This window comes from Pseudophryne corroboree, chromosome 5, assembly GCF_028390025.1.
Source record: "Pseudophryne corroboree isolate aPseCor3 chromosome 5, aPseCor3.hap2, whole genome shotgun sequence".
NCBI lineage: Eukaryota > Metazoa > Chordata > Amphibia > Anura > Myobatrachidae > Pseudophryne > Pseudophryne corroboree.
In genome coordinates, this window is record NC_086448.1 from 73,448,675 (window position 1) to 73,476,451 (window position 27,777).

A 27,777-nucleotide genomic window follows, 5' to 3' on the forward strand; every position below is an offset into this window, starting at 1 on the left:
CACACACACACACACACACACCATATTTTACTATTTTGAATAAGTAGCTGTAGTTTTGCAGGAGTTAACTAGTCTTGGGACACAATTGTGAGACCTGCAATCAACAGAATGTGGTCACTTACATATCACCCACTTGTATTCTGCTTGGCCCAACATTGATTTGTGAATGAAATACGCTGGGAAAGTGGGCACAACCACCATATTATAATTTACCATTTTGAATATGTAGCTGTAGTTTTGCAAGGGTTAACTAGTCTTGGGCGACATATTTGATACCAGAAATCAAGGGTTAGATTAGCTCCTTATCGCACAGGGGAGTCATAGAGAGCCTATGTTGAGTTAAAGTTGTCTGAAGTCAGCTCTTATCCTTGCTTGAAGGAAGCTATACTCAGCAGGATTGGGGTGACGGGTCCCAGCAAAGCCCAAGAATATTATGAGTTGCAGCTGAACCCATCTGAGCCTCCAGTGGTCAAACTGGCATGATTGGCCAAACTGAGTAAAACCTGGTTACAGATAAAAATTCTTCTTAGTGGGTAGTGGAAGTGATGGCTCTAGACCAGGCTATACGGGTATTAGACCGTGGTGTAAAACACTGGGCCTTTGCAGGCTGACCCCCAGACCATTGAGGAGCTAGCAGTGGTGATTGAGAGGTACCTGACCCTGGGAAATTTTAATAAAGCCAAGCAAGGGTTACAGCCAGTACCTAAGCCCAATACCCAGATCCCCATTGTTAAACTAAACAGCCCATCTCCAGTCATATGTTTTGAGTGCAGAGAGCCCAGTCATGCACAGCGGTACTTCCTAAAGCAGGGTGAGCTAGTGGATTGCAGCTCAGGGAAAACAGCACAACCTGTATTCAGTATGGCGCCTGGAATTATTTCCCCAACTGAAACTACTGTTTCATCTGATGGTACAGATTGAAGGCTGGGATATCTGGGCCTTGGTTGATACTGGCAATTAATTGTCTATCATCTCTGCTAACCTGGTTCTTCCCGGGTCTGGCCAGGTTGTGCTTCTGGTAAAGATGCTATGTATACTTGGTGACATAGAAGAATGCCCATGAGTGCACCTGCCGGTGGTGATTAAAGTAAGACCAGTAAAAATGGTAGTCACAGTAGCTTCTAAACCTCCTTATCCACTAATCCTGGGCCAGGACTGCCCACTGTTGCAGGAGTTTGTTACCTGGCATGACATTGGCAGACAGACAAAGGTTAAGCTGTTGCAGGGGCCAAGATCTACTGGAAGCCAAGGTTGTATGACTGTAAAGCCCTCTCTTGCCAGTGAGATTGAGACACATTAGTCCCCCATTTGCGAAAGAGTGTCTTTGCAGGACTTTAGGCGAGATCAACATAACGATGGCAACTTGTCCACTAATTTTTAAAATGTGGTAGTGGTAAATGGTAAGGTAAACTCTGCTTTACCACCTGAAGGTGTACCTTACTTTATGTGAAAAAAATTTTTTTTTACCTTGTAACTTTTTTGCAAGGTAAAAGGGTAGACCAGTTGCTGATTCCCCGAAAACACGAGCAGCTGGTATTGAGGGCAGCTCACATGCATTTATGGGGTGGCCATTTAGGGGAGAGGAAAACTCTCCAGCGTATCCAGCTATGGTTCTCCTGGCCAGGCATTCATGCTGCAGTAAAAGAATATTGTCAGGAATGCCCAGTGTACCAAAAGAATGCACCCCAGACAGAATTTAGGGCGACCTTGGTTTTCCTGACTATAATTTCCATGCCTATTGAGCCAATTTTTATAGATCTGATGGGGCCAGTAGAAAAATCGGATCATGGGCATCAGTATATATTGGTGACGGTGGACTACTCCACCGGGTACCCGGAGGCCATACCACTATGTAACATGAAATCTAGCACTATTGTCCAGGAGTTCTTGATGCTGTATACCCGTCTAGGAATACCAATAGAGGTCCTGACTGACTAAGGTACCCCTTTTCTGTCTAAATTAATGAAATACCTGTGTCGCCTGTTAAAGGTGGATAGAATTACCATTTCAGTTTACCACCCGCAGACAGACGGCTTGGTTGAATGCTTTAACAGAACCCTTATGCAGATGATGAAAAGGGCAGTTTCACAGGAGAAGCGAGATTAGGACCTACTCTTACCTTAGCTAATGTTGGCAGTTTGAGAGGTACCCCAAGCCTCTATTATTATTATTATTATTATTATTATTATTATTATTATTATCCTTTATTTATATAGAGACTTTATATAGAGACTGTATGGGGTTTAGACCCTTCAAACTCCTCTATGGTAGACAACGCAGAGGAATACTAGATCTATTAAAAGATGGGTGGGAGCAGCAATTGTCCCAAGGGGATGCGGTCAAGATCCCGCCGGACGGAATCCCGGCAGTCGCAATACCGACGCCGGAATCCCGGCACAATCCCGACATATTCTGCCTCCGTGGGTGTCCACGACACCCATAGAGGGAGAATATAAAAGTGTGCCGAGCATAGCAAAGCACCGTGCCTGCAGCGTGGTGAGCGAAGCGAGCCCGCAAGGGGCTGCGTTCTGCTCGCCACCCCTGTCGGGATTGTGTGGTCGAAATTCCGGCGTCAGTATTTCGACCGCCGTGTCCCATCCTGCGGGATTTAGTACTGATCCCGTCCCAAGAGCCTAACATCGTTCAGTTTGTGTCCCAATTGTATGGCTGTCTAAGGCAAATTGCGCCACTTCTGACCAAGCATATGGTAAGAGCTCAACAGGATCAAAAACGCAGTCATGGCGTTACTGCTGTCAACCGGACTCTCAATAGGGGCAACAAGGTACTGATACTTGTGTCTAGGTACGGCAGGAAGGTAGAAGGAAAGAGGTAAAAGTCTACTATGTGAATTTGTTGAATCCTTGAAAAGTGCCAGTCATCCCTCTTTAGTGGCCATGAAAACCCCAGAATGTCAGGTGCCTATTGAAGTAACTTTGAGTCCTAGCCAGAAACAAGAAGTGGTAAACTTAGTAGCACAGTACCAGGTTGTGTTCTCTGCCCTCCTGGGGAAAACTCAAATCATACAGCATGACAATGTTACTCCACCCAGGGGGGTGATAAAACAAAGGCCATATTGTATATCTGAGGCCCAACAGGCAGCAGTAAAACGGGAACTGGAAGTGATGCGGCGCTTGGGGGTCATAGAGTAGTCAAACAGTGAATGGAATAATGGGATGCGGTCAAGATGCCGCCGGCCAGAATCCCGGCGGTCGAAATACTGACGCCGGAATCCCAACCGCCACAATCCCAACCGCCACAATCCCGACATATTCTCCCTCCGTGGGTGTCCACGACACCCATAGAGGGAGAATATAATAGTGTGCCGAGCGTAGCGAGGCACCGTGCCTGCAGCGTGGCGAGCGAAGCGAGCCCGCAAGGGGCTGCGTTCCGCTCGCCACCCCTGTCGGGATTGTGTGGTCGGGATTCCGGCGTCTGTATTTCGACCGCCGGGATTCCGGCCGGCGACATTTAGTACTGATCCCGAGGCTTAGAGCCCAAGCCTTTTGGAGCTTTGAGATTCTGTAATGACTTCAGAAAGTTAAATAAAGTTCCTCGGTTTGATTCATATCCTATGCCCCAGGTTGATGAACTAGTACAAAACTTAGCAATAAGCCAGTATCTAACTACGCTAGATTTACTGAAGGGGTGCTGGCAAATTCCTCTGATGGAAGCTGCCAAAGCAACAACAGCCTTCTCTACCACAGTGGGTTTGTTCCAGTCGCACCTTCCAAAGGTGGATGCAGTGTTACAGTCTCTACAGGCACAAGGGTTCACAGCTAACCTGGAGAAGTGTGCCATCATAACTGTGGAGGCAAAGTATCTGGGGTATATTGTATGCCAAGGGTAAGTTAAACCTCAACCCAGCAAGGTGGAAGCAGTCTTCACATGGCCTAAGCTAAAATGTATGTCGCAACTCAGGATATTCTTTGGTCTGGTGGGCTATTATCGTAGGTTCAGGGGTGGAACTTGCAGCGGTGCAACCGGTGCAATGCACCAGGGCCCCTCCACGATGAAGGGGCCCACAGCCGGAGGCACTACAATGAGTCAGACTGACTCATTATATGCCACCTGCCGGCGCGCTGCAAGCCGCCGGTTCCCCTTAACAGAATGAGGCTGAGCTGGTGTGCAAAGCTGCAGTCTGGCCAGAGGGGGAGGAGGATGCAGTGGAGGAGTCTGGAGAAGGAGAAGGGGCCATCTTCCCCTCTCATTCACGGGCAGCCCAGCTGTTTCTTTTTGCTACCGGAGCCGGAGCATCACGTGACCATGCGGCTAAACTGTAGAGTATCTGAGGTAGTGCAGCAGCATTCCTTGTAAGGCGGTCAGGCAGCTGTGTGTTTATTTATTTTTATTTTATTATACATTTTTCTAATTGTACATTTCATCCTGCAAACTCAGAATCGCGGACCTCGAAGAGGCGGGGCCTACATTGAGGGGGCGGAGATTGGGAGGTGGTGGGCGGGGTTGTTACAGTAAGCTGGTCTCTCTGCAAATAGTAATGGTGACTGTGCAGTGACATATAACATACAGCACAGCATAGAGTGACCCCACTAAGGCAGCCAGGCACAGGGTCATGTATTGTCACCCAGGGTGCATGTGCTGCTGCTGGCTGCATAATGCATAGTGTGGGCATCTGTCTCCATGGGCCTTGTGTATCCTTGTACAAAGGAATTGTCCCATCTCTATACAGTGAGAAGTCTCCTGAGTTTTTGTGGGAGTTGGATACAATTGGCCGACAGTTATAATATTGATATTCATTATGTCGACATGAAGAACTGTCCACAAACAGTCCCTTGTGATATAGCAGTTTCGTACTTTATACCGGTGACAGCAGTGCCTTTTTCTGGATCACATTGCATTGGCGATGTCTCAGCAGTGTTCTGGTGAGTATTTTCCCCATTATCCCTAATCCCTAAACCTTTCCCTAGTAGCTAACCTTAACCTTTTCCCCTCCCCACAGCCTAACCCTAGCCACCACCCCAGTGCCTCACACCCCCCCCCCCCCCCCCCCCAGCAGCCTAACCCTAAAACTTTACCGTAGTGCCTACTATAATGGCGTTACGTTTTAAAGGAGCTCTACTGTGTTGCGTAATGTGTATAAGGAGCTCTACTCTGTGGCGTAACCTGTATAAGGGGTATTACTGTGTGGTGTAACGTCTATAAGAAGCACCACTGTGTGGCGTAACGTGTATAAGGAGCACTATTGTGTGGCATAAAGTGTATAAGGACCATTACTGTGTGTTGTAACATGTATAAGGAGCTCTACTGTGTTGCGTAACATGTATAAGGAGCAGTACTGGGTGGAGTAACACGTATCAGGAGCACTACTGTGTGGTATAACGTATATTAAGAATACTACTGTGTGGCGTAACATGTATAAGAGGCACTACTGTGTGTTGTAATGTGTATAAGGAGCACTACTGTGTGGCGTAACGTGTAGAAGGAGCTCTAATATGTGGCATAATGCGTATAAGAAGCAGTACTGTGTGGCATAACGTGTTTCAGGAGCACTACTGTGTAGCGTAACGTATATAAGGAGTACTACTGTTCAGTGTAATGTAATGTAAATCGGTGTAATGTAACAAGGTTGCACTACTGCGGACAAAAATGTGTAGGGAGTGGTCCAACGGGCGCAAAGCAGCTATGATGTAACAGATTTCAGAGTAAATGTCACCACATTTAAAACAAGAAATAGAAACCAACAATTTGAAACACTGTTATACACCACAAGCGCTAAATAGAGGAGATATCACCATAACATTCCTTTTAGATTGACGGTGGAATTCTTTTCTCTGGGGTATATCTTCAACTCGGATCAGTAGAATGTAGACTCACCCGATGTAAATGTCATAAAAAAACAGAAAAAAACAGGGGCGACCAATGTGTAGTAAATTTTACCGCAACTTATTATAGTTCATAACAGTGACTCTAAATGACTGAAGTGGATTCAAAGCGTACCCCACTCACACTTAGAATAGGGATATTAAGCACATCAAGGTATCTTTATTGGGTTGACCTCTTAACACCCGGTGTAACCTATAGGGATCTCGGTCAGACAGAAGAGTGACTTGCAACAAATTCCTGGAGGGGACAGGTGATGTGTACCCCAACACTCACACTCAATAGACTGGTGGTAAGCCTGGGGCAACGCATTTTGTTGCACCTGGGCCTACCATGGTCTTGTTCCGCCACTGCGTAGGTTCATGCGCGAATTTGCCACAGGGCAGCATCATTCACTGAATGTCTGAGGAAACAGTCCCCAGACAAGATCTAATCACAGATGTGCTAAATGTAGCACATCTACAATCATGTACTCTGACATGCGGGTGGATGCCCAGCACAGGGCTAGTCCGCCCCGCATGACTGGCCCTAGCTCCCCCCTCGCACAGGTACAAAACCATTGCACGGTGTCGATTATTTTGTACCTGATGAGTAACTCCCTGCAAACGAAGCTCCTGCACGCTGGCAGTCCGCTACTCGCCACATCCCAGGTCGCAGAGGCTGTGTGTAACACCACACAGCTGCCTCGGGCCACCCCCAACGGTCCAGACAGGCCTCTGTTGTCCGGACCGTGGTTCTAAAGCTGGTGGCATGCCCCTTCCCACCACGTGACCGCCTCTGCCTGTCAATCAGGCAGAGGCGATGGAAGCCCTGAGATGCTGATAGAATCTCACTGGGCTCCCGGCGTGCGCACGCGCAGGGCGCACTCCACAGAGTAATTCAGACTGCGATCGCTGCCGCTGCAGTGATGCAGTCTGAATTACCCCCTAGGCCCGCAGAGACTACTTTGCAGAATTTTAAAAAAGCTTTATGCGCAGAGACTGTATTGCAGGCTCCTGATTTCAGGTGTCAAATTTGTGGCCCAAGACTGGTTAACCCTTGCAAAACTACAGCTACTTATTCAAAATGGTAAAATATGGTGTGTGTGTGCCCACTTTGCCAGTGTATTTCATGGTTAAAACAGCATTGGGCCAGACAAAAGACAAGCGGGTCATATGTAAAATTGTAAAAATGACCACTCTCTGTTGATTTCAGGTGTCAAATTTGTGGCCCAAGACTAGTTAACCCTTGCAAAACTACAGCTACTTATTCAAAATGGCAATTTATAAAATGGTGTTTGTGCCCACTTTGCCAGTGTATTTCATGCCCAAAACAGCGTTGGACCAAGCAAAATACAAGTGGGTGATATGTAAGTGACTACCCTCTGTTGATTTCAGGTGTCAAATTTGTGGCCCAAGACTAGTTAACCCTTGCAAAACTACAGCTACTTATTCAAAATGGTAAATTATGGTGTGTGTGCCCACTTTGCCAATGTATTTCATGCCAAAAACAGTGTTGGCCAAGGCAAAATATAAGTGGGTCATATGCAAGGGACCCTACTCTGTTGATTTCAGGTGTCAAATTTGTGACAGAAGACTCATTAACCCTTGCTAACTGAAAAATGTGCCCCCCCGAACGAAAAATGTACCCTCCCAAATGAAAAATGTGCCCTACCCGTGATCAGCACCCTGCCCTAAAAAAATCCTAGAGTGAACACTAGGTCATATGCAAGGGACCCTACTCTGTTGATTTCAGGTGTCAAATTTGTCGCAGAAGACTCATTAACCCTTGCAAAACTGAATGATCTGAATAAGAAGCTGGAGTTCGAATAAGAAGTGAATAAGAAGCTAGAGCTTGAATAAGAAGTGAATAAGAAGCTGGCCGAATAAGAAGCTAACTTCAGCCTCGTGACTCTTTAGCTGTTGTGGAACTACTGTCTCAGCTTACCGGGGGCAGAGCTGCAACTAGGGGGGCTAAGGGGGCATGTGCCCGGGGTGCAGGATTTGAGGGGGTGCTGAGGAGTTACAGCGGAGTAGGGTTTTTTGCTGTTGTTGTTTATTAATCAACAGTGCTGTGCTGCTCCAGTGAGACAGCAGACGGCTCCCGGGACAGTGTCTCAGACACCACTCAGACCCACCTGTCTGCCCGCAGCTGGCACCGATGCTGTGCGGGTGAGATCCAGTACCTGGGATCTCTCCTATGCCGGCTACTATCTTAGACTCTCTTCTTTGCCATGCAGTGCTGCAACTAGTGTGCGGTGCACCATGCAAGCTATAGAAGCGAGCTCTTGGTGCTGTGTTTTTCAGCAGGCTATTATCCCGGCTGCCTGCCCAGCACCAACTGATAACAAGCTGCCGTCTACACACCATTGAGACATACTTGCCTACTCTGCCGGAATGGCTGGCAGGCTCCCGAAAATCGGGGTGACCCTCCCGGTCCCCCGGAAGAGCAGGCAAGTTCCCCAATTTTTTAGGTCCTCCCCTGCCCGGCTGCCCACTTAGTGAGTAAAGTGGGCGGTCCGGGGCAGTCGATGACTCGATTCTTTATTGAATTGCGTCATCATAGCCATGCCCCCTGCTATATAATGCCGGTAATCGCGGCATTACAGAACAGGGGGCGTAGCTTAAGTTATGTGCCGTGATAACCCCGCCCCTACCTGCCCATGTTCTGCCTCCACCCCGCCCCCTATGCCTGTCATAGCCCTGCCCCACCCCCCTGCTGAGCCGATCTGGCTGCTCTCTCTCGGAGAAAGCAGCCAGGATGTCGGCATGTATGCATTGAGAGGACACGCTGCCCCAGGCTTGTGCTTGTTACCAGGTGCAGTCACCGATGTTACAGAAATAAAAGGCTCACCTTGCCAGCACAGTGGAAACTAAGAGCCCGGACAACCTCCAGCTCTCACCGAGTATCACTACAGCAGCTTTGTGGTGAGTTTAAAGACCGACTTTATTATCGGCACTGTGCTCCCAGTTATTAGTATCAACCTCCGCTTTGCCATCCAGATGGGGGGATTTAGTGTAGCTTATAGCGGGATGTAGTGTACCATATAGGGTATGTAGTGTAGTAATGTATTGCAGTATATAGGGGCATGTAGTGCACTGATGTGGTGTAGCATATAAGGGGATGTAGATGGTCATTCCGAGTTGATCGCTAGCTGCAGTTGTTCGCAGCGCAGTGATCAGGCTAAAAAATGGCTGTTCTGCGCATGCGTATGTGGCGCAATGCGCACGCGCGTCGTACAAGCACAATGAACGATGTAGTTTTGCACAGGATCTAGCGAAGCATTTCAGTCGCACTGGTGGCCGCAGAGTGATTGACATGAAGTGGGCGTTTCTGGGTGTCAACTGACCGTTTTCAGGGAGTGTTCGGAAAAACGCGGGCGTGCCAGGAAAAACGCATGCGTGGCTGGGCGAACGCTGGGCGGGTTTGTGACGTCAAACCAGGAACTGAATGGTCTGAAGTGATCGCAAGCACTGAGTAGGTTTTGAGCTACGCTGAGACTACACAAAAAACGTTGTAGTCGCTCTGCGATCCTTTCGTTCGCACTTCTGCTAAGCTAAAATACACGCCCAGTGGGCGGTGGCATAGCGTTTGCACGGCTGCTAAAAACTGCTAGCGAGCGATCAACTCGGAATGACCAACGTAGTGTAGTGATGTAGTGCAGCATATAGGGCAGGGGCGTGGAACCTTTTTTCTACCAAGGGCCATTTGGATATTTATAAAATCCTTGGGGGCCATACAAAAATTATCAACTAAAAAATGACCCTGCCCACCAGTAGTTCTGCCCCTTAGAGGTACTGAGTGTGCATCACTGAAGGCGCGTGTGGGCAATTAAAATGGGACGTGATACACATATGCCCCCAATAGTGCAGTGCCAGATACACATGCCAGTGCAGTGCCAGATACACAAATGCCGCCACAGTGCCCCCCCCCCCCCCCGCCCCACTGTGCTGCTCACCGCTGCTGCTACGTCTGGCATCTCAGCTGTCAGGGGGTCAGGGCAGGGAGGAGAGCGCGGCTATGTCGGGCTGCGGCGTGTAGGATCTCAAACCAGCCGCCGGTTCGTGAGTCAATCAGAGCTCGCAGACCGGCAGCGGCGGCTCCTGATTGGCTGCCAGTCTGCGGGCTCTGATTGGCTCATAAACCGACGGGTGGTTTGAGATCCTACCCGCCGCTGCCGCCCGACATAGCTGCGCTCTCCTCCCTGCCCTGACCCCCTGACAGCTGAGACATGCCGCCGCCGGACTGAGCGTCTGCGTGTCTCATTTACACAAGCGGGTGGGCCTTATACGGCGGATGGTTCCCCATCCCTGATATACGGTATGTAGTGCAGTGTATAGGGGCATGTAATGTAGTGATGTAGTTCAGCGTGTATGGGATGTAGCGCAGTGGATAGGGGAATGTAGTGCAGTGATGAAGTGTTATGGTATCGTGCATGGGGACACACAGGGGGGCATGTAGTGGAACATGCTGCTGGGGGGGCGTGTGACGCTTAGGGCATTTGGGGCACATTGGGGAATATTGTCCAATAGAATCCCCTTTTTTTCAATTTTGTTGATAATCTGATTATTTAGGGTTGGTTGGCTTGATTGTTGTTGTTTTTTTTTTTTTTTTTTTTTGGGGGGGGGGGGGGGGTTAGCCATGCAGTCTCTAATGGTTAACCAAGCCTCTTTGACATCTGGCCACACCTCCTCTGTTGACTGGCCATGCCCCTAAACATGGGCCCCTACAACTACAGTCCCCCAGTGGGCCCTTCATGCCCCAGTCCGACACTGTTCAGGTGTGGTTGGAGTTGTTATCACTTCCTTGGTGATGCAGCAGTGATAGCGCTGTATGGTGATGCAACAGGAGGCGTCTATTACAAGCAGACACCTCCTGCTACAGTAGGGCAGCCTGGGATTTGAGGGGACACACTAGGCGATGTCACTTACGGAGCACATCTCCTAGTGTGTACCCATCTTAAAACTCAGAGATTAGGGGGTGTCTGCAGTGTAAAACTCAGAGATTAGGGGGGGTCTGCACTGCAGTGTAAAACTCAGAGATGAGGGTCAGGCACAAAACAAACTTTATTGTGTCAGCTAATGGTGTCAAGCAAGCCAGACTCCCGGCCTCCCGCTCCTTCACTTTCTGTTCTGATGGGATGACTATAGCCACATGCCCAGTAGTAGTAGCATGGCCAGCGATGTGCCCAGTAGTAGCATGGCCAGTAGCATGCCCAGTAGTAGTAGCATGACCAGCGATGTGCACAGTAGTTGTAGCATGGCCAGTATTATGTCCAGTAGTAGTTGCATGGACAAGCGATATGCCCAGTAGTAGTAATTACATGGCCAGCCGTGTGTCCAGTAGTAGTAGCATGGCCAGCGATGTGCCCAGGAGTAGTTACATGGCCAGCGATGTGTCCAGTAGTAGTAGCATGGCCAGCGATGTGCCCAGTAGTAGTAGCATGGCCAGCGATGTGCCCAGTAGTAGTAGCATGGCCAGCGATGTGCCCAGTAGTAGTAGCATGACCAGCGATGTGCCCAGTAGCAGTAGCATGACCAGCGATGTGCCCAGTAGTAGTAGCATGACCAGCGATGTGCACAGTAGTAGTAGCATGGCCAGTATTATGTCCAGTAGTAGTTGCATGGACAAGCGATATGCCCAGTAGTAGTAGTTACATGGCCAGCCGTGTGTCCAGTAGTAGTAGCATGACTAGCGATGTGCCCAGTAGTAGTAGCATGGCCAGCGATGTGCCCAGTAGCAGTAGCATGACCAGCGATGTGCCCAGTAGTAGTAGCATGACCAGCGATGTGCACAGTAGTAGTAGCATGGCCAGCGATGTGCCCAGTAGTAGTAGCATGACCAGCGATGTGCCCAGTAGTAGTAGCATGACCAGCGATGTGCCCAGTAGTAGTAGCATGACCAGCGATGTGCACAGTAGTAGTAGCATGGCCAGTATTATGTCCAGTAGTAGTTGCATGGACAAGCGATATGCCCAGTAGTAGTAGTTACATGGCCAGCCGTGTGTCCAGTAGTAGTAGCATGGCCAGCGATGTGCCCAGGAGTAGTTACATGGCCATCGATGTGCCCAGGAGTAGTTACATGGCCATCGATGTGCCCAGTAGTAGTAGCATGGCCAGCGATGTGCCCAGTAGTAGTAGCATGGCCAGCGATGTGCCCAGGAGTAGTTACATGGCCAGCGATGTGCCCAGGAGTAGTTACATGGCCAGCCGTGTGTCCAGTAGTAGTAGCATGGCCATCGATGTGCCCAGGAGTAGTTACATGGCCAGGGATGTGCCCAGCAGTAGTTACATGGCCAGCGATGTGCCCAGGAGTAGTTACATGGCCAGCGATGTGCCCAGGAGTAGTTACATGGCCAGCGATGTGTCCAGTAGTAGTAGTAGCATGACCAGCGATGTGCTCAGTAGTAGTAGCATGGCCAGTATTATGTCCAGTAGTAGTTGCATGGACAAGCGATATGCCCAGTAGTAGTAGTTACATGGCCAGCCGTGTGTCCAGTAGTAGTAGCATGGCCAGCGATGTGCCCAGGAGTAGTTACATGGCCATCGATGTGCCCAGGAGTAGTTACATGGCCATCGATGTGCCCAGGAGTAGTTACATGGCCATCGATGTGCCCAGTAGTAGTAGCATGGCCAGCGATGTGCCCAGTAGTAGTAGCATGGCCAGCGATGTGCCCAGGAGTAGTTACATGGCCAGCCGTGTGTCCAGTAGTAGTAGCATGGCCATCGATGTGCCCAGGAGTAGTTACATGGCCAGGGATGTGCCCAGCAGTAGTTACATGGCCAGCGATGTGCCCAGGAGTAGTTACATGGCCAGCGATGTGCCCAGGAGTAGTTACACGGCCAGCGATGTGTCCAGTAGTAGTAGCATGACCAGCGATGTGCTCAGTAGTAGTAGCATGACCAGCGTTGTGCCCAGTAGTAGTAGCATGACCAGCGATGTGCACAGTAGTAGTAGCATGGCCAGTATTATGTCCAGTAGTAGTTGCATGGACAAGCGATATGCCCAGTAGTAGTAGTTACATGGCCAGCCGTGTGTCCAGTAGTAGTAGCATGGCCAGCGATGTGCCCAGTAGTAGTAGCATGACCAGCGATGTGCCCAGTAGTAGTAGCATGGCCAGCGATGTGCCCAGTAGTAGTAGCATGACCAGCGATGTGCACAGTAGTAGTAGCATGGCCAGCGATGTGCCCAGTAGTAGTAGCATGACCAGCGATGTGCCCAGTAGTAGTAGCATGACCAGCGATGTGCCCAGTAGTAGTAGCATGACCAGCGATGTGCCCAGTAGTAGTAGCATGACCAGCGATGTGCCCAGTAGTAGTAGCATGACCAGCGATGTGCACAGTAGTAGTAGCATGGCCAGTATTATGTCCAGTAGTAGTTGCATGGACAAGCGATATGCCCAGTAGTAGTAGTTACATGGCCAGCCGTGTGTCCAGTAGTAGTAGCATGGCCAGCGATGTGCCCAGGAGTAGTTACATGGCCATCGATGTGCCCAGGAGTAGTTACATGGCCATCGATGTGCCCAGGAGTAGTTACATGGCCATCGATGTGCCCAGTAGTAGTAGCATGGCCAGCGATGTGCCCAGTAGTAGTAGCATGGCCAGCGATGTGCCCAGGAGTAGTTACATGGCCAGCCGTGTGTCCAGTAGTAGTAGCATGGCCATCGATGTGCCCAGGAGTAGTTACATGGCCAGGGATGTGCCCAGCAGTAGTTACATGGCCAGCGATGTGCCCAGGAGTAGTTACATGGCCAGCGATGTGCCCAGGAGTAGTTACACGGCCAGCGATGTGTCCAGTAGTAGTAGCATGACCAGCGATGTGCTCAGTAGTAGTAGCATGACCAGCGTTGTGCCCAGTAGTAGTAGCATGACCAGCGATGTGCACAGTAGTAGTAGCATGGCCAGTATTATGTCCAGTAGTAGTTGCATGGACAAGCGATATGCCCAGTAGTAGTAGTTACATGGCCAGCCGTGTGTCCAGTAGTAGTAGCATGGCCAGCGATGTGCCCAGTAGTAGTAGCATGACCAGCGATGTGCCCAGTAGTAGTAGCATGACCAGCGATGTGCCCAGTAGTAGTAGCATGACCAGCGATGTGCCCAGTAGTAGTAGCATGACCAGCGATGTGCACAGTAGTAGTAGCATGGCCAGTATTATGTCCAGTAGTAGTTGCATGGACAAGCGATATGCCCAGTAGTAGTAGTTACATGGCCAGCCGTGTGTCCAGTAGTAGTAGCATGGCCAGCGATGTGCCCAGGAGTAGTTACATGGCCATCGATGTGCCCAGGAGTAGTTACATGGCCATCGATGTGCCCAGGAGTAGTTACATGGCCATCGATGTGCCCAGTAGTAGTAGCATGGCCAGCGATGTGCCCAGTAGTAGTAGCATGGCCAGCGATGTGCCCAGGAGTAGTTACATGGCCAGCCGTGTGTCCAGTAGTAGTAGCATGGCCATCGATGTGCCCAGGAGTAGTTACATGGCCAGCGATGTGCCCAGGAGTAGTTACATGGCCATCGATGTGCCCAGGAGTAGTTACATGGCCATCGATGTGCCCAGGAGTAGTTACATGGCCAGGGATGTGCCCAGGAGTAGTTACATGGCCAGGGATGTGCCCAGGAGTAGTTACATGGCCATCGATGTGCCCAGGAGTAGTTACATGGCCATCGATGTGCCCAGGAGTAGTTACATGGCCAGGGATGTGCCCAGTAATAGTAGCATGGCCAGGGATGTGCCCAGGAGTAGTTACATGGCCAGCGATGTGCCCAGTAATAGTAGCATGACTAGCGATAAAGATTACCTGCGTTTCATTATTATTAAAGTAACATTTTCTTAAGAAGTGGTAATTTTATCTGGATTTCCCTGAACAGCGGACACCTCACACTTACTGCTCTTCCTGTTTTACCTGGTTTTAGCAAAAACCAGTATAGGCTATCTGGGCCTGATTGTTTTTTTCTTTCTTTTTTTCTTAGTTGGTGGGTGGGAGAGAAAGAGGAAGGAGACTCGGCATGCTTTTTACACATTACCAGAGTCCAATGTGGTTTCTATATTTATCACATATGCTGTAACCACAACCGGAATAAAGGGGACATTGAAATGCCTGGGGAAAGTTCTCTGATTTTTCAACCATCAGTGGTTATTCGCTTTCGATGATTAATGGCCATCCCTACTAAAACCTGCATCTGCTGCATTATAAGGCCCAGACAGAGAGAGGCCCACCGCGCGCTCCTACTGTATAATAGTGTGCCTGTGAGCACTTTTTCCTCTGCCATAAACACTGGACTATTCCACAGGTTCTTAAACTCTGTCCTCAGGACCCCACACGGTCCATGTTTTGCAGTTGGTGATACACAGTGCACCTGCCGGGTGACATGGAAAACATGAACCGTGTGGGGTCCTGAGGACAGAGTTTGAGAACCACTGGACTATTCCATTGATCTAGACTGTGGCAGACTTTACAATCGATCTAAAACTCCTCATGGCAAATCAAAACTAATTATTTAGTCATTCGTCAGTTTTAGTCCCCCACATTACTGGGCTGAGTTGGCGCACCAGCTGTGCTCACTTCCATATTGTAATGCTGAATATCCACGCTCGGTGGAAAACATCCATCTGAAATAGACATCCAATTAACTTCTGCATGCCATGAATGAGTATAGAAAATAGCTTCCACTACCATAAGACTCTCCGGAGATAGAACAGTTCTATGCGAATGCAAGATCGCCACACGGTTACCGCATAGAAGTGCTATCTTCACAGAAAGTGTGGATGTGTCAATCTATACTTACTAGCGTGTGTGCATGCCTAGAATATAGACAGATGTGTTGTATTTCACCAAGATATACTACCAGTTATAATGTTCTGTATCACTTATCTTTTGCGATGGAGAATAGACTTTGCAGGCACATAGGCATAACTGCCAGGTAAGACTCTCTTGGCCAAAAGTGGGGTGATATGGCTAGGTTTAGGCGTACTTAGTAAGGCACAAACTGGCGATGTATGCGGTTCACTGTTAGGTTTAGTCCGGGAGGGGGGGGGGGGTTAGGTTTAGGTTGCAGGGAGGGAGGGGGGAGGAGGATAGGTTTAGTCACCCCTAGGGAGAGTTAGGTTTAGGCTGCAGGGAGTGAGAAGGGGAGGAGCTTAGGTTTAGTCACCCCCAGGGAGAGTTAGGTTTAGGCTGTAGGGAGGAGGGGGTTAGGTGTAAGCACCACTGTGAGAGTTAAGGGCCCTACACACTGGCCGATATTGCTGAAAGATATGAACAATCTCGTTCATTAATGAACGAGATACCGTTCATATCTTTCAATGTGGAAGCAGCAACGATGAACGATGCGCCGCCCCGCGCTCGTTCATCGTTGGTGCCCCGTTGCTTGTGCATGCAGGCCAATATGGATGATCTCGTCCATATTTGCATGCACTGCTATGGAGCTAGGTGACGGGGGGAGTGAAGAAACTTCACTCCCCCCATCACCTCCCGCCCGCCACCGGGTCGCCTGACTGCCGTATCGGACGTTGGGCAGCTCGGCGGTGGGTCGCACAGTGTGTAGGGCCCATTAGGGTTAGGCTGAGGGGGGTGGGGTGTTAAGTTAGGGTTAGGCTGCAAGAAGGGAGGGTTAGGGGTGTATTGGGGGAGGGTTAGTATAATTACCTAGCCCCTGTTGGGATTCTCTCCATTGGGATGCCGTGGTCGGTCTTCTGACCACCGCCAAACCATATCACACCCCAGCACCCTTGCTAATTTTGTTCAAGCAGTGGAATTTATTTTCTGGTAAACTGTACGGTCAAAATACCAACAACCATTGACCAATGGTCAAAATCCCGACAAGGTCAAAATACCGACATTTAAAATACCGAGAAGGTCAAAATACCAACATTTAAAATTCCGACAGGTCAAAAAGTTGGCACAAGTTTTTCATTATTTTTTGGGGGGTGTATGTCGACATGGACACCGTATAAGTGTACCGCGTCCCCTCGCATGGCTCGCTGCACTCGCCATGCTTCGGGCACGGTGCTTATATTCCCCCTCCAGGTCCACTGGAATGGTAAAGTATTAACACGTCGGTTTCAATGAAAAAAATCGTGAAAACTCATGTCGACGTTTTGACCGGTCAACGTTTTAAATGTCGGTATTTTTACTTTATCGGTATTTTAAATGTCGGTATTTTGACCATGTTGGTATTTTGACCTTGTCAGTGTTTTGACCATCGGTCAATGGTTGTCGGTATTTTAAACTTTGGGATTTTGATTGTAGGTAAATTGACCGCATCCCCTGCATATCACCTTTTTCTTATCTTCCTTTTGCAGTCGTCGATTCAACTTCTTTAGAGAGATAGAACCTGTAGACCTTCCTAACTGTCAGTACTTGAAAGGAATAGGTATGTATGTATCTGAGATCATATGACCTTTTTGACATTTATGTATTCATTTTATTTTATATTATATAGCGCCAGTATTTTCATTACACTTTCAGAAAAAACAGTAGTAAATAAAATACTGGGGGTGGGGGAGGGGAGTAGATTTACTAAAGCTTTTAAAAATGCGATGATGTATCTGATTGGTTCCTATGGACAACACCACCACTTGTCATTTTAGTAACTCTACCCACAGGTATAGACACAAGCAGAGAGATCTACCCTGCTCTGTTTAGCATTGCTGTGTCGCAGCTATGGGGTCAGGGGCTCAGTTCCATTGGGTGGAGTTTGTATGTTTTCCCTGGTCAGTTTCCTCCGGGTTCCTTGGTTTCCTCAAATAAGGAGATTTATGGTAAGAATTACCTTTGTTGAATCTCTTTCTGCGAAGTAAACTGGGTTCCACAGGGAATAACATCGGGGTGTAGAGTTAGATCTTGATCCGAGGCACCAACAGGCTGAAAGCTTTGACTATACCCAAGATGCACAACGCCGCCTCCTCTATAACCCTGCCTCCGTGCACAGGAGCTCAGTTTTGTTAACCAGTCCAATGCAGTAGCAGGTAAAAGAGACGACAACCGTTAGTAGCCACATATACCACATTCTCGCGACAGGAGAGGGTACCAGCGGCTAATGCCATACAAACCCCAAGAAGCTAAGTGCATCAGGGTGGGCACCCTGTGGAACTCAGTGTACCCCGCAGAAAGAGATTTAACAAAGGTAAGTTCTTACCATAAATCTCCTTTTCTGCAGCGGGGTACACTGAGGTTCCACAGGGAATAACATCGGGGATGTCCTAAAGCAGTTCCTCATGGGAGGGGATGCACATTAGAGGGCATAAGAACCCGGCGTCCAAAGGACGCATCCTGGGAGGCGGAAGTATCTAAGGCATGGAACCTTATGAACATGTTCACTGAGGGCCACGTAACCACCTTGCACAATTGTTTAAGGGTCGGGCCGCCCAAGAAGGTCCAACAGACCGAGGAGAATGGGCTTTGATGGTAGCAGGAGCTGGAAGACCAGCCTGTACATAAGCTTGTGCAATCACCATTCTAATCCATCTGGCCAAGGTCTGCTTATTAGCAGGCCAGCCACGTTTGTGAAAACCAAAAAGATCAAAGAGGGAATCAGATCTCCTAAGAGAAGATTTTCTCTTCTCATAAATACGGAGAGCCTGTACCACATCCAAAGACCGCTCTTTGGAGGATAAACCTGGAGAGGTAAATGCTGGAACCACAATTTCCTGGTTAAGGTGGAAAGACGACAACACCTTAGGCAAATAACCAGGACGAGTTCTAAGAACCACCCAGTCACGGTGAAAAATCATAAAGAGAGACCTACAGGACAAGGCACCCAAGTCTAAAACCTGTCTAGCAGAGGCAATAGCCAGCAAGAACAAGACATTAAGAGAAAGCCACTTAAGGTCCACAGACTCAAGAGGTTCAAACGGAGACTCTTGTAAGACGTCCAGATCAACCGACAAATCCCAAGGAGCCACAGGCGGGAATTGGGAGGTTGAATCCGTAAAACACCCTGAGTAAATGTATGGACATCAGGCAGAGTCAGAATTTTTCTCTGAAACCATATCGACAAGGAAGAAATATGAACCTTGAGGGAGGCCAGATGAAGGCCTAAGTCCAGGCCCTGTTGCAGGAAAGCCAAAAACTTGGCAGTACTGAACTTATATGCGTCATAATGGTTAGTCGCACACCAGGCGAAATAAGAATTCCAGACCCTATGATAAATCCAAGCAGATGCCGGTTTACGGGCCTTAAACATAGTTTGAACGACCGCCTCAGAAAATCCTTTGGCCCTCAGTACGGAAGCTTCAAGAGCCATGCCGTCAAAGCCAGCCGGGCCAAATCCTGGTAGACACACGGGCCCTGAACGAGGAGGTCTGGGCGCTGTGGAAGTAGAAGAGGATGCTCTATCGAGAAACCTTGCAGGTCTGACAACCAATGCCGCCTGGGCCACGCTGGAGCGATTAGAACTAGTATTCCTCCTTCTTGCTTGAACTTCCTTATCACCCTTTTCAGGGCTGCCTGGCGCAGCCCTCCCTGTTCGCTGCCTGCTCTGCAGGCACCAACTTACAAACTGAGCTCCTGTGCACAGAGGCGGGGTTATAGAGGAGGCGGCGTTGTGCATCTGTATAACAGTCAAAGCTTTTAGCCTGTTGGTGCCTCAGATCAAGATCCAACTTTACACCCCGATGTTATTCCCTGTGGAACCCAGTGTACCCAGCTGCAGAAATGGGAGATTTATCGATGCTTGGAGAGTGAACAAGTGGAGAGAGATAAAGGGCCAGATGTACTAAGCGGTTGGGTACGGGATCCCAGAATACTGACAGTGGCATCCCGATGGTCAAAATCCAGACACATTTTAGTAAGTATGGTAACCCTTCTCCTTACCCTCTCCCAAATTCTAACCCTCACTACCGGCATTCTAACCCTAACCCTCCCCTCTTGCAGCCTAACCCTCCCCCTAATTCCTAACTGTAGCCACCACCCCTGAAACCCAGGTGTACACCAACTCTAATACCTCTAAAAAGTAAAACAAAAACAAGGGCGCCTCCTAATGCATAAAATGTGTAAACAACACCCAATGTACAAATAAGCTGTAAGTGAACCTGTACCAAAAAATTATAAATTATGGCTTCTCTGTGTTCTTTTAAAATTATTCCACACAAAGTCCCAGCAGTGTAAATGTTCATACAGTATATTTTAATGAGAATCCAAATAACACGAAAAAATAAGGAAACATACATCCTATTATCCACGTTACAAAAATACAGAATGGCTGATATTACCCAACACGTTTTGTCAGGATGGAACTGTGTGTCACCTCTCAGACTTCCTCAGGGGCAGACTAGTGAAGTGGGCAGAATGGGGAAATGAATTAAGCAAATCCATTTGTCCTAGATGAGGGGGTAGGGTCTCTATGGAAACATGTCATTTTGGCCCGGTCCCTATGCATATTTTGGAACTGTCGGAGACAATTGAAACGGTTACCGTGGGGGCATCTCACCTCCATTGTCCCAGCTTCCACCATCCCCCTAAACCCAGCAAACTTTCCTCATGATTTTAAATACAGAGGCGGAGGGCCATGTTGCAGCCTGGTGGGCGGGAGCAGAGGGGAGGTGTGCTGCAATGCCGATCCCCCAGTGAAATGGATTAACACCATGGTGATTGTATGTTGGGGCGTGCAATGGGAGCAGGAGCCGGGAGTGGCTACGGGAAGTGGAGGCGGGCACCAGCAGTGATTGATTGCCCTGCCCGCATATCATCTGTCTCCCCTACCCAGCGCTGTGGGCTGTCAGAAAGGCGAGAGTCAAGACAGCTCAGTACTGATGTGGAGCTCAAACGGAGGTGTCCCCAATCAACAGCACTGACAGGAGGCCCCATTCTGTAGGCAGAGGTGAGAGGACCCTGATCTCTTTCCTGTGTGAGCTCCAACATCTGCTCTGCCCTGCTTGATCCAGTATGTGTACATGTCCCCGTCTCCCCCCACTGTGTGTGTGTGTGTGTGTGTGTGTGTGTGTGTGTGTCACTATGACCCCCCCCCCCCCCCAGGGGCAAAGGCAGGATTTAGTGGGAGTGTGTGTGTGTGTGTGTGTGGGGGGGGGGTCTATATATATATATATATATATATATATATATATATATATATATATATAGAATTGTTGAGGATAAGTGAGTTTACTTTGGTGAGTGCTGGGTTCTTTGTTTGTATATAATATATATGATATACTATAGATTGTAAGCTTGCGAGCAGGGCCTTCCTACCTCTATGTCTGTCTGTTTTTACGCAGTTTAGTTTCTATACACACACACACACACACACACACACACACACACACACACACACACACACATATATATATAAGTATATACATTTATTCATACATATATACACTAACACACACACATACATACATACATACACAAGCACAAACACACATACATACATACATACATACATACATACATACATACATGCACAAACACACACATACATACATACATACATACATACATACATAACTACAAATATATACATACACACGTTGTATGAATACTGTTTTCCCCACCAGGGGCTGGGAGCAGATGGGCAGCAGCGTGAGGACGGAGGGAGCTGCTGCGGCTGAGCATGTGCAGTCAGCAGCTCCCTGCCGGGCATTCTGTAAGACGAAGAGAGCTACTGTACATACAATAGCTCTCTGTTGCTGCAGCAGGGCAGCAGCTTCATGGTCGCGATCACGTACGTGATCGCGGCTTTTAGCAGAGATGGAGACAACTGTGTCTACATCTCAAAAATAGAAAATTCGGCTCACCGGAGGGGGGGTTCAAGGTACTCGGAAACCCACTCTGCATGCGACACTGCCCCCCACATCCAAGTATATGTGTCACTATGACCCCCAGGTCCCAGTATGACTGCCACCGTTTCACCCCCCCCCCCCCCCCCGAGGCCGCAGTGTATGTTACCTTGTCCCATCCAGGCCTCAGTGTGTATGTCCCCAGGTACCCCCAGGCCCCAGTGTGTGCATCACTATGAGCCCCCCAGGTCCCAGTATATGTGTCACGTCCCCCCAGGCCCCATTATGAATATCAATATATTACCCCCACCCCTCCAGGCCCCAATGTGTGTCGCCATGTTGTCCCCAGGCTTCAATGTGTATGTCTCCGTGTCCCCTCCAGTCCCCAATATATACCGTAAGTACGCATGTCCTCAAAGACTCCAGTGTGTATGTGTCCATGTTCCCCCCAGGCCCCAGTATGAATCTCACGCATCCCCCCTCCAGGCCGCAGTTTGTGTCACCATGTCCACCACGTCTCCCTAAAAGGTCGGCATGTATGATTCAGATACCAGTTGAATGTGGTGAGCAGAGGACGGTTCTGAGTCAAGGTTAACACCTGGTCAGTGAGCTTGGAGGATTAGGCTTATTGTGGTGTTGGTCATAGAAATAGAGAGATGAGGCAGATAATTTCTGATGGCTGGAGGGAGTATTATTAGTGAATTATTGTGTTTGAAAAACTGAGTTTGCGATGCCGAGATGGCATACAAGATGAATTGCCAGAAAGACCGTAATATGAGCCGAGACTGTGAGATGTCCAGAGAGAATATATAAATTTCAGCATCATCTTCAAAAACATTCCTTTGGCTCTGTGAGTCTGATCTTGCGCCATGACTGGCCCTAGTGCCTGGGTTGGGTCTTAATGCAAGTGGGCTAAATAATCTTGCCACTCCCCTTACCCCCCCCCCCCCCCCCCCCCCCCTACCCCCTCTACCCTCTCCTGCCCATCTAGGAAAAATGCATGGTGTGCATTTTTGGCCCAGGTATATCCAAATAATGGTATCCAGTCCCTAGAACTACACTAAAAAGGTCTACAGTCAATAGGTCGACCACTAATTGTAGATATATATTAGGTCGACGGGGTCAAAAGTCGACATGTGAAAGGTCGACAGGGATGAAAGGTCAACATGGCAATGGTCGACACTAGAGATGAGCGGGTTCGGTTTCTCTGAATCCGAACCCGCACGAACTTCATGTTTTTTTTCACGGGTCCGAGCGACTCGGATCTTCCCGCCTTGCTCGGTTAACCCGAGCGCGCCCGAACGTCATCATGACGCTGTCGGATTCTCGCGAGGCTCGGATTCTATCGCGAGACTCGGATTCTATATAAGGAGCCGCGCGTCGCCGCCATTTTCACACGTGCATTGAGATTGATAGGGAGAGGACGTGGCTGGCGTCCTCTCCATTTAGATTAGAAGAGAGAGAGAGAGAGAGATAGACCTGATTTACTGGAGATTAGGAGTACTGTAGAACTGTGTAGAGAGTGCAGAGTTTACTAGTGACTGACCACAGTGACCACCAGACAGTGCAGTTTTATTTAATATATCCGTTCTCTGCCTGAAAAAAACGATACACAGTGACTCAGTCACATACCATATCTGTGTGCACTGCTCAGCCCAGTGTGCTGCATCATCTATGTATATATCTGACTGTGCTCAGCTCACACATCTTATAATTGTGGGGGAGACTGGGGAGCACTGCAGTGCCAGTTATAGGTTATAGCAGGAGCCAGGAGTACATATTATTATTAAAATTAAACAGTGCACACTTTTGCTGCAGGAGTGCCACTGCCAGTGTGACTGACCAGTGACCTGACCACACTGACCACCAGTATAGTTAGTAGTATAGTATACTATATTGTGATTGCCTGAAAAAGTTAAACACTCGTATCTGACTGCTCAGCTCACACATCTTATAATTGTGGGGGAGACTGGGGAGCACTGCAGTGCCAGTTATAGGTTATAGCAGGAGCCAGGAGTACATATTATTATTAAAATTAAACAGTGCACACTTTTGCTGCAGGAGTGCCACTGCCAGTGTGACTGACCAGTGACCTGACCACACTGACCACCAGTATAGTTAGTAGTATAGTATACTATATTGTGATTGCCTGAAAAAGTTAAACACTCGTCGTGTGACTTCACTTGTGTGGTGTTTTTTTTTTTTATTCTATAAAAAACTCATTCTGCTGACAGATAGTGTCCAGCAGGTCCGTCATTATATAATATATACCTGTCCGGCTGCAGTAGTGATATATATATATTTTTTATATCATTATTTATCATCCAGTCGCAGCAGACACAGTACGGTAGTTCACGGCTGTAGCTACCTCTGTGTCGGCACTGGGCAGTCCGTCCATAATTGTATACCACCTACCCGTGGTTTTTTTTTCTTTCTTCTTTATACATACATACTACTACTACTACATCTCTTTATCAACCAGTCTATATTAGCAGCAGACACAGTACAGTACGGTAGTCCACGGCTGTAGCTACCTCTGTGTCGGCACTGGGCAGTCCGTCCATAATTGTATACCACCTACCCGTGGTTTTTTTTTCTTTCTTCTTTATACATACATACTACTACTACTACATCTCTTTATCAACCAGTCTATATTAGCAGCAGACACAGTACAGTACGGTAGTCCACGGCTGTAGCTACCTCTGTGTCGGCACTGGGCAGTCCGTCCATAATTGTATACCACCTACCCGTGGTTTTTTTTTCTTTCTTCTTTATACATACATACTACTACTACTACATCTCTTTATCAACCAGTCTATATTAGCAGCAGACACAGTACAGTACGGTAGTCCACGGCTGTAGCTACCTCTGTGTCGGCACTGGGCAGTCCGTCCATAATTGTATACCACCTACCCGTGGTTTTTTTTTCTTTCTTCTTTATACATACATACTACTACTACTACATCTCTTTATCAACCAGTCTATATTAGCAGCAGACACAGTACAGTACGGTAGTCCACGGCTGTAGCTACCTCTGTGTCGGCACTGGGCAGTCCGTCCATAATTGTATACCACCTACCCGTGGTTTTTTTTTCTTTCTTCTTTATACATACATACTACTACTACTACTACTACATCTCTTTATCAACCAGTCTATATTAGCAGCAGACACAGTACAGTACGGTAGTCCACGGCTGTAGCTACCTCTGTGTCGGCACTGGGCAGTCCGTCCATAATTGTATACCACCTACCCGTGGTTTTTTTTTCTTTCTTCTTTATACATACATACTACTACTACTACTACATCTCTTTATCAACCAGTCTATATTAGCAGCAGACACAGTACAGTACGGTAGTCCACGGCTGTAGCTACCTCTGTGTCGGCACTGGGCAGTCCGTCCATAATTGTATACCACCTACCCGTGGTTTTTTTTTCTTCTTTATACATACATACTACTACTACTACATCTCTTTATCAACCAGTCTATATTAGCAGCAGACACAGTACAGTACGGTAGTCCATGGCTGTAGCTACCTCTGTGTCGGCACTGGGCAGTCCGTCCATAATTGTATACCACCTACCCGTGGTTTTTTTTTCTTTCTTCTTTATACATACATACTACTACTACTACATCTCATTATCATCCAGTCTATATTAGCAGCAGACACAGTACAGTACGGTAGTCCACGGCTGTAGCTACCTCTGTGTCGGCACTCGGCAGTCCGTCCATAATTGTATACTAGTATCCATCCATCTCCATTGTTTACCTGAGGTGCCTTTTAGTTGTGCCTATTAAAATATGGAGAACAAAAATGTTGAGGTTCCAAAATTAGGGAAAGATCAAGATCCACTTCCACCTCGTGCTGAAGCTGCTGCCACTAGTCATGGCCGAGACGATGAAATGCCAGCAACGTCGTCTGCCAAGGCCGATGCCCAATGTCATAGTACAGAGCATGTCAAATCCAAAACACCAAATATCAGTAAAAAAAGGACTCCAAAACCTAAAATAAAATTGTCGGAGGAGAAGCGTAAACTTGCCAATATGCCATTTACCACACGGAGTGGCAAGGAACGGCTGAGGCCCTGGCCTATGTTCATGGCTAGTGGTTCAGCTTCACATGAGGATGGAGGCACTCAGCCTCTCGCTAGAAAAATGAAAAGACTCAAGCTGGCAAAAGCAGTAGCACCGCAAAGAACTGTGCGTTCTTCGAAATCCCAAATCCACAAGGAGAGTCCAATTGTGTCGGTTGCGATGCCTGACCTTCCCAACACTGGACGTGAAGAGCATGCGCCTTCCACCATTTGCACGCCCCCTGCAAGTGCTGGAAGGAGCACCCGCAGTCCAGTTCCTGATAGTCAGATTGAAGATGTCAGTGTTGAAGTACACCAGGATGAGGAGGATATGGGTGTTGCTGGCGCTGGGGAGGAAATTGACCAGGAGGATTCTGATGGTGAGGTGGTTTGTTTAAGTCAGGCACCCGGGGAGACACCTGTTGTCCGTGGGAGGAATAGGGCCGTTGACATGCCTGGTGAAAATACCAAAAAAATCAGCTCTTCGGTGTGGAAGTATTTCACCAGAAATGCGGACAACAGGTGTCAAGCCGTGTGTTCCCTTTGTCAAGCTGTAATAAGTAGGGGTAAGGACGTTAACCACCTCGGAACATCCTCCCTTATACGTCACCTGCAGCGCATTCATAATAAGTCAGTGACAAGTTCAAAAACTTGGGCCGACAGCGGAAGCAGTCCACTGACCAGTAAATCCCTTCCTCTTGTAACCAAGCTCACGCAAACCACCCCACCAACTCCCTCAGTGTCAATTTCCTCCTTCCCCAGGAATGCCAATAGTCCTGCAGGCCATGTCACTGGCAATTCTGACGAGTCCTCTCCTGCCTGGGATTCCTCCGATGCATCCTTGCGTGTAACGCCTACTGCTGCTGGCGCTGCTGTTGTTGCTGCTGGGAGTCGATGGTCATCCCAGAGGGGAAGTCGTAAGCCCACTTGTACTACTTCCAGTAAGCAATTGACTGTTCAACAGTCCTTTGCGAGGAAGATGAAATATCACAGCAGTCATCCTGTTGCAAAGCGGATAACTGAGTCCTTGACAACTATGTTGGTGTTAGACGTGCGTCCGGTATCCGCCGTTAGTTCACAGGGAACTAGACAATTTATTGAGGCAGTGTGCCCCCGTTACCAAATACCATCTAGGTTCCACTTCTGTAGGCAGGCGATACCGAGAATGTACACGGACGTCAGAAAAAGACTCACCAGTGTCCTAAAAAATGCAGTTGTACCCAATGTCCACTTAACCACGGACATGTGGACAAGTGGAGCAGGGCAGGGTCAGGACTATATGACTGTGACAGCCCACTGGGTAGATGTATGGACTCCCGCCGCAAGAACAGCAGCGGCGGCACCAGTAGCAGCATCTCGCAAACGCCAACTCTTTCCTAGGCAGGCTACGCTTTGTATCACCGCTTTCCAGAATACGCACACAGCTGAAAACCTCTTACGGCAACTGAGGAAGATCATCGCAGAATGGCTTACCCCAATTGGACTCTCCTGTGGATTTGTGGCATCGGACAACGCCAGCAATATTGTGTGTGCATTAAATATGGGCAAATTCCAGCACGTCCCATGTTTTGCACATACCTTGAATTTGGTGGTGCAGAATTTTTAAAAAAACGACAGGGGCGTGCAAGAGATGCTGTCGGTGGCCAGAAGAATTGCGGGACACTTTCGGCGTACAGGCACCACGTACAGAAGACTGGAGCACCACCAAAAACTACTGAACCTGCCCTGCCATCATCTGAAGCAAGAAGTGGTAACGAGGTGGAATTCAACCCTCTATATGCTTCAGAGGTTGGAGGAGCAGCAAAAGGCCATTCAAGCCTATACAATTGAGCACGATATAGGAGGTGGAATGCACCTGTCTCAAGTGCAGTGGAGAATGATTTCAACGTTGTGCAAGGTTCTGATGCCCTTTGAACTTGCCACACGTGAAGTCAGTTCAGACACTGCCAGCCTGAGTCAGGTCATTCCCCTCATCAGGCTTTTGCAGAAGAAGCTGGAGACATTGAAGGAGGAGCTAACACGGAGCGATTCCGCTAGGCATGTGGGACTTGTGGATGGAGCCCTTAATTCGCTTAACAAGGATTCACGGGTGGTCAATCTGTTGAAATCAGAGCACTACATTTTGGCCACCGTGCTCGATCCTAGATTTAAAACCTACCTTGGATCTCTCTTT

At 48.4% G+C, this 27,777-nt stretch overlaps 1 protein-coding gene across 1 annotated transcript in view; it reads left to right on the plus strand.

The window, feature by feature from the left end:
* Positions 1–27,777, plus strand: part of LOC134927211 (serum paraoxonase/arylesterase 2-like) — a 127,943-nt gene that overhangs the window by 21,787 nt on the left and 78,379 nt on the right. The window contains exon 2 of the mRNA XM_063921371.1: positions 17,117–17,187. Coding sequence (XP_063777441.1) covers positions 17,117–17,187 — 71 coding nt within the window. The remainder of the gene's footprint in view (positions 1–17,116; positions 17,188–27,777) is intronic.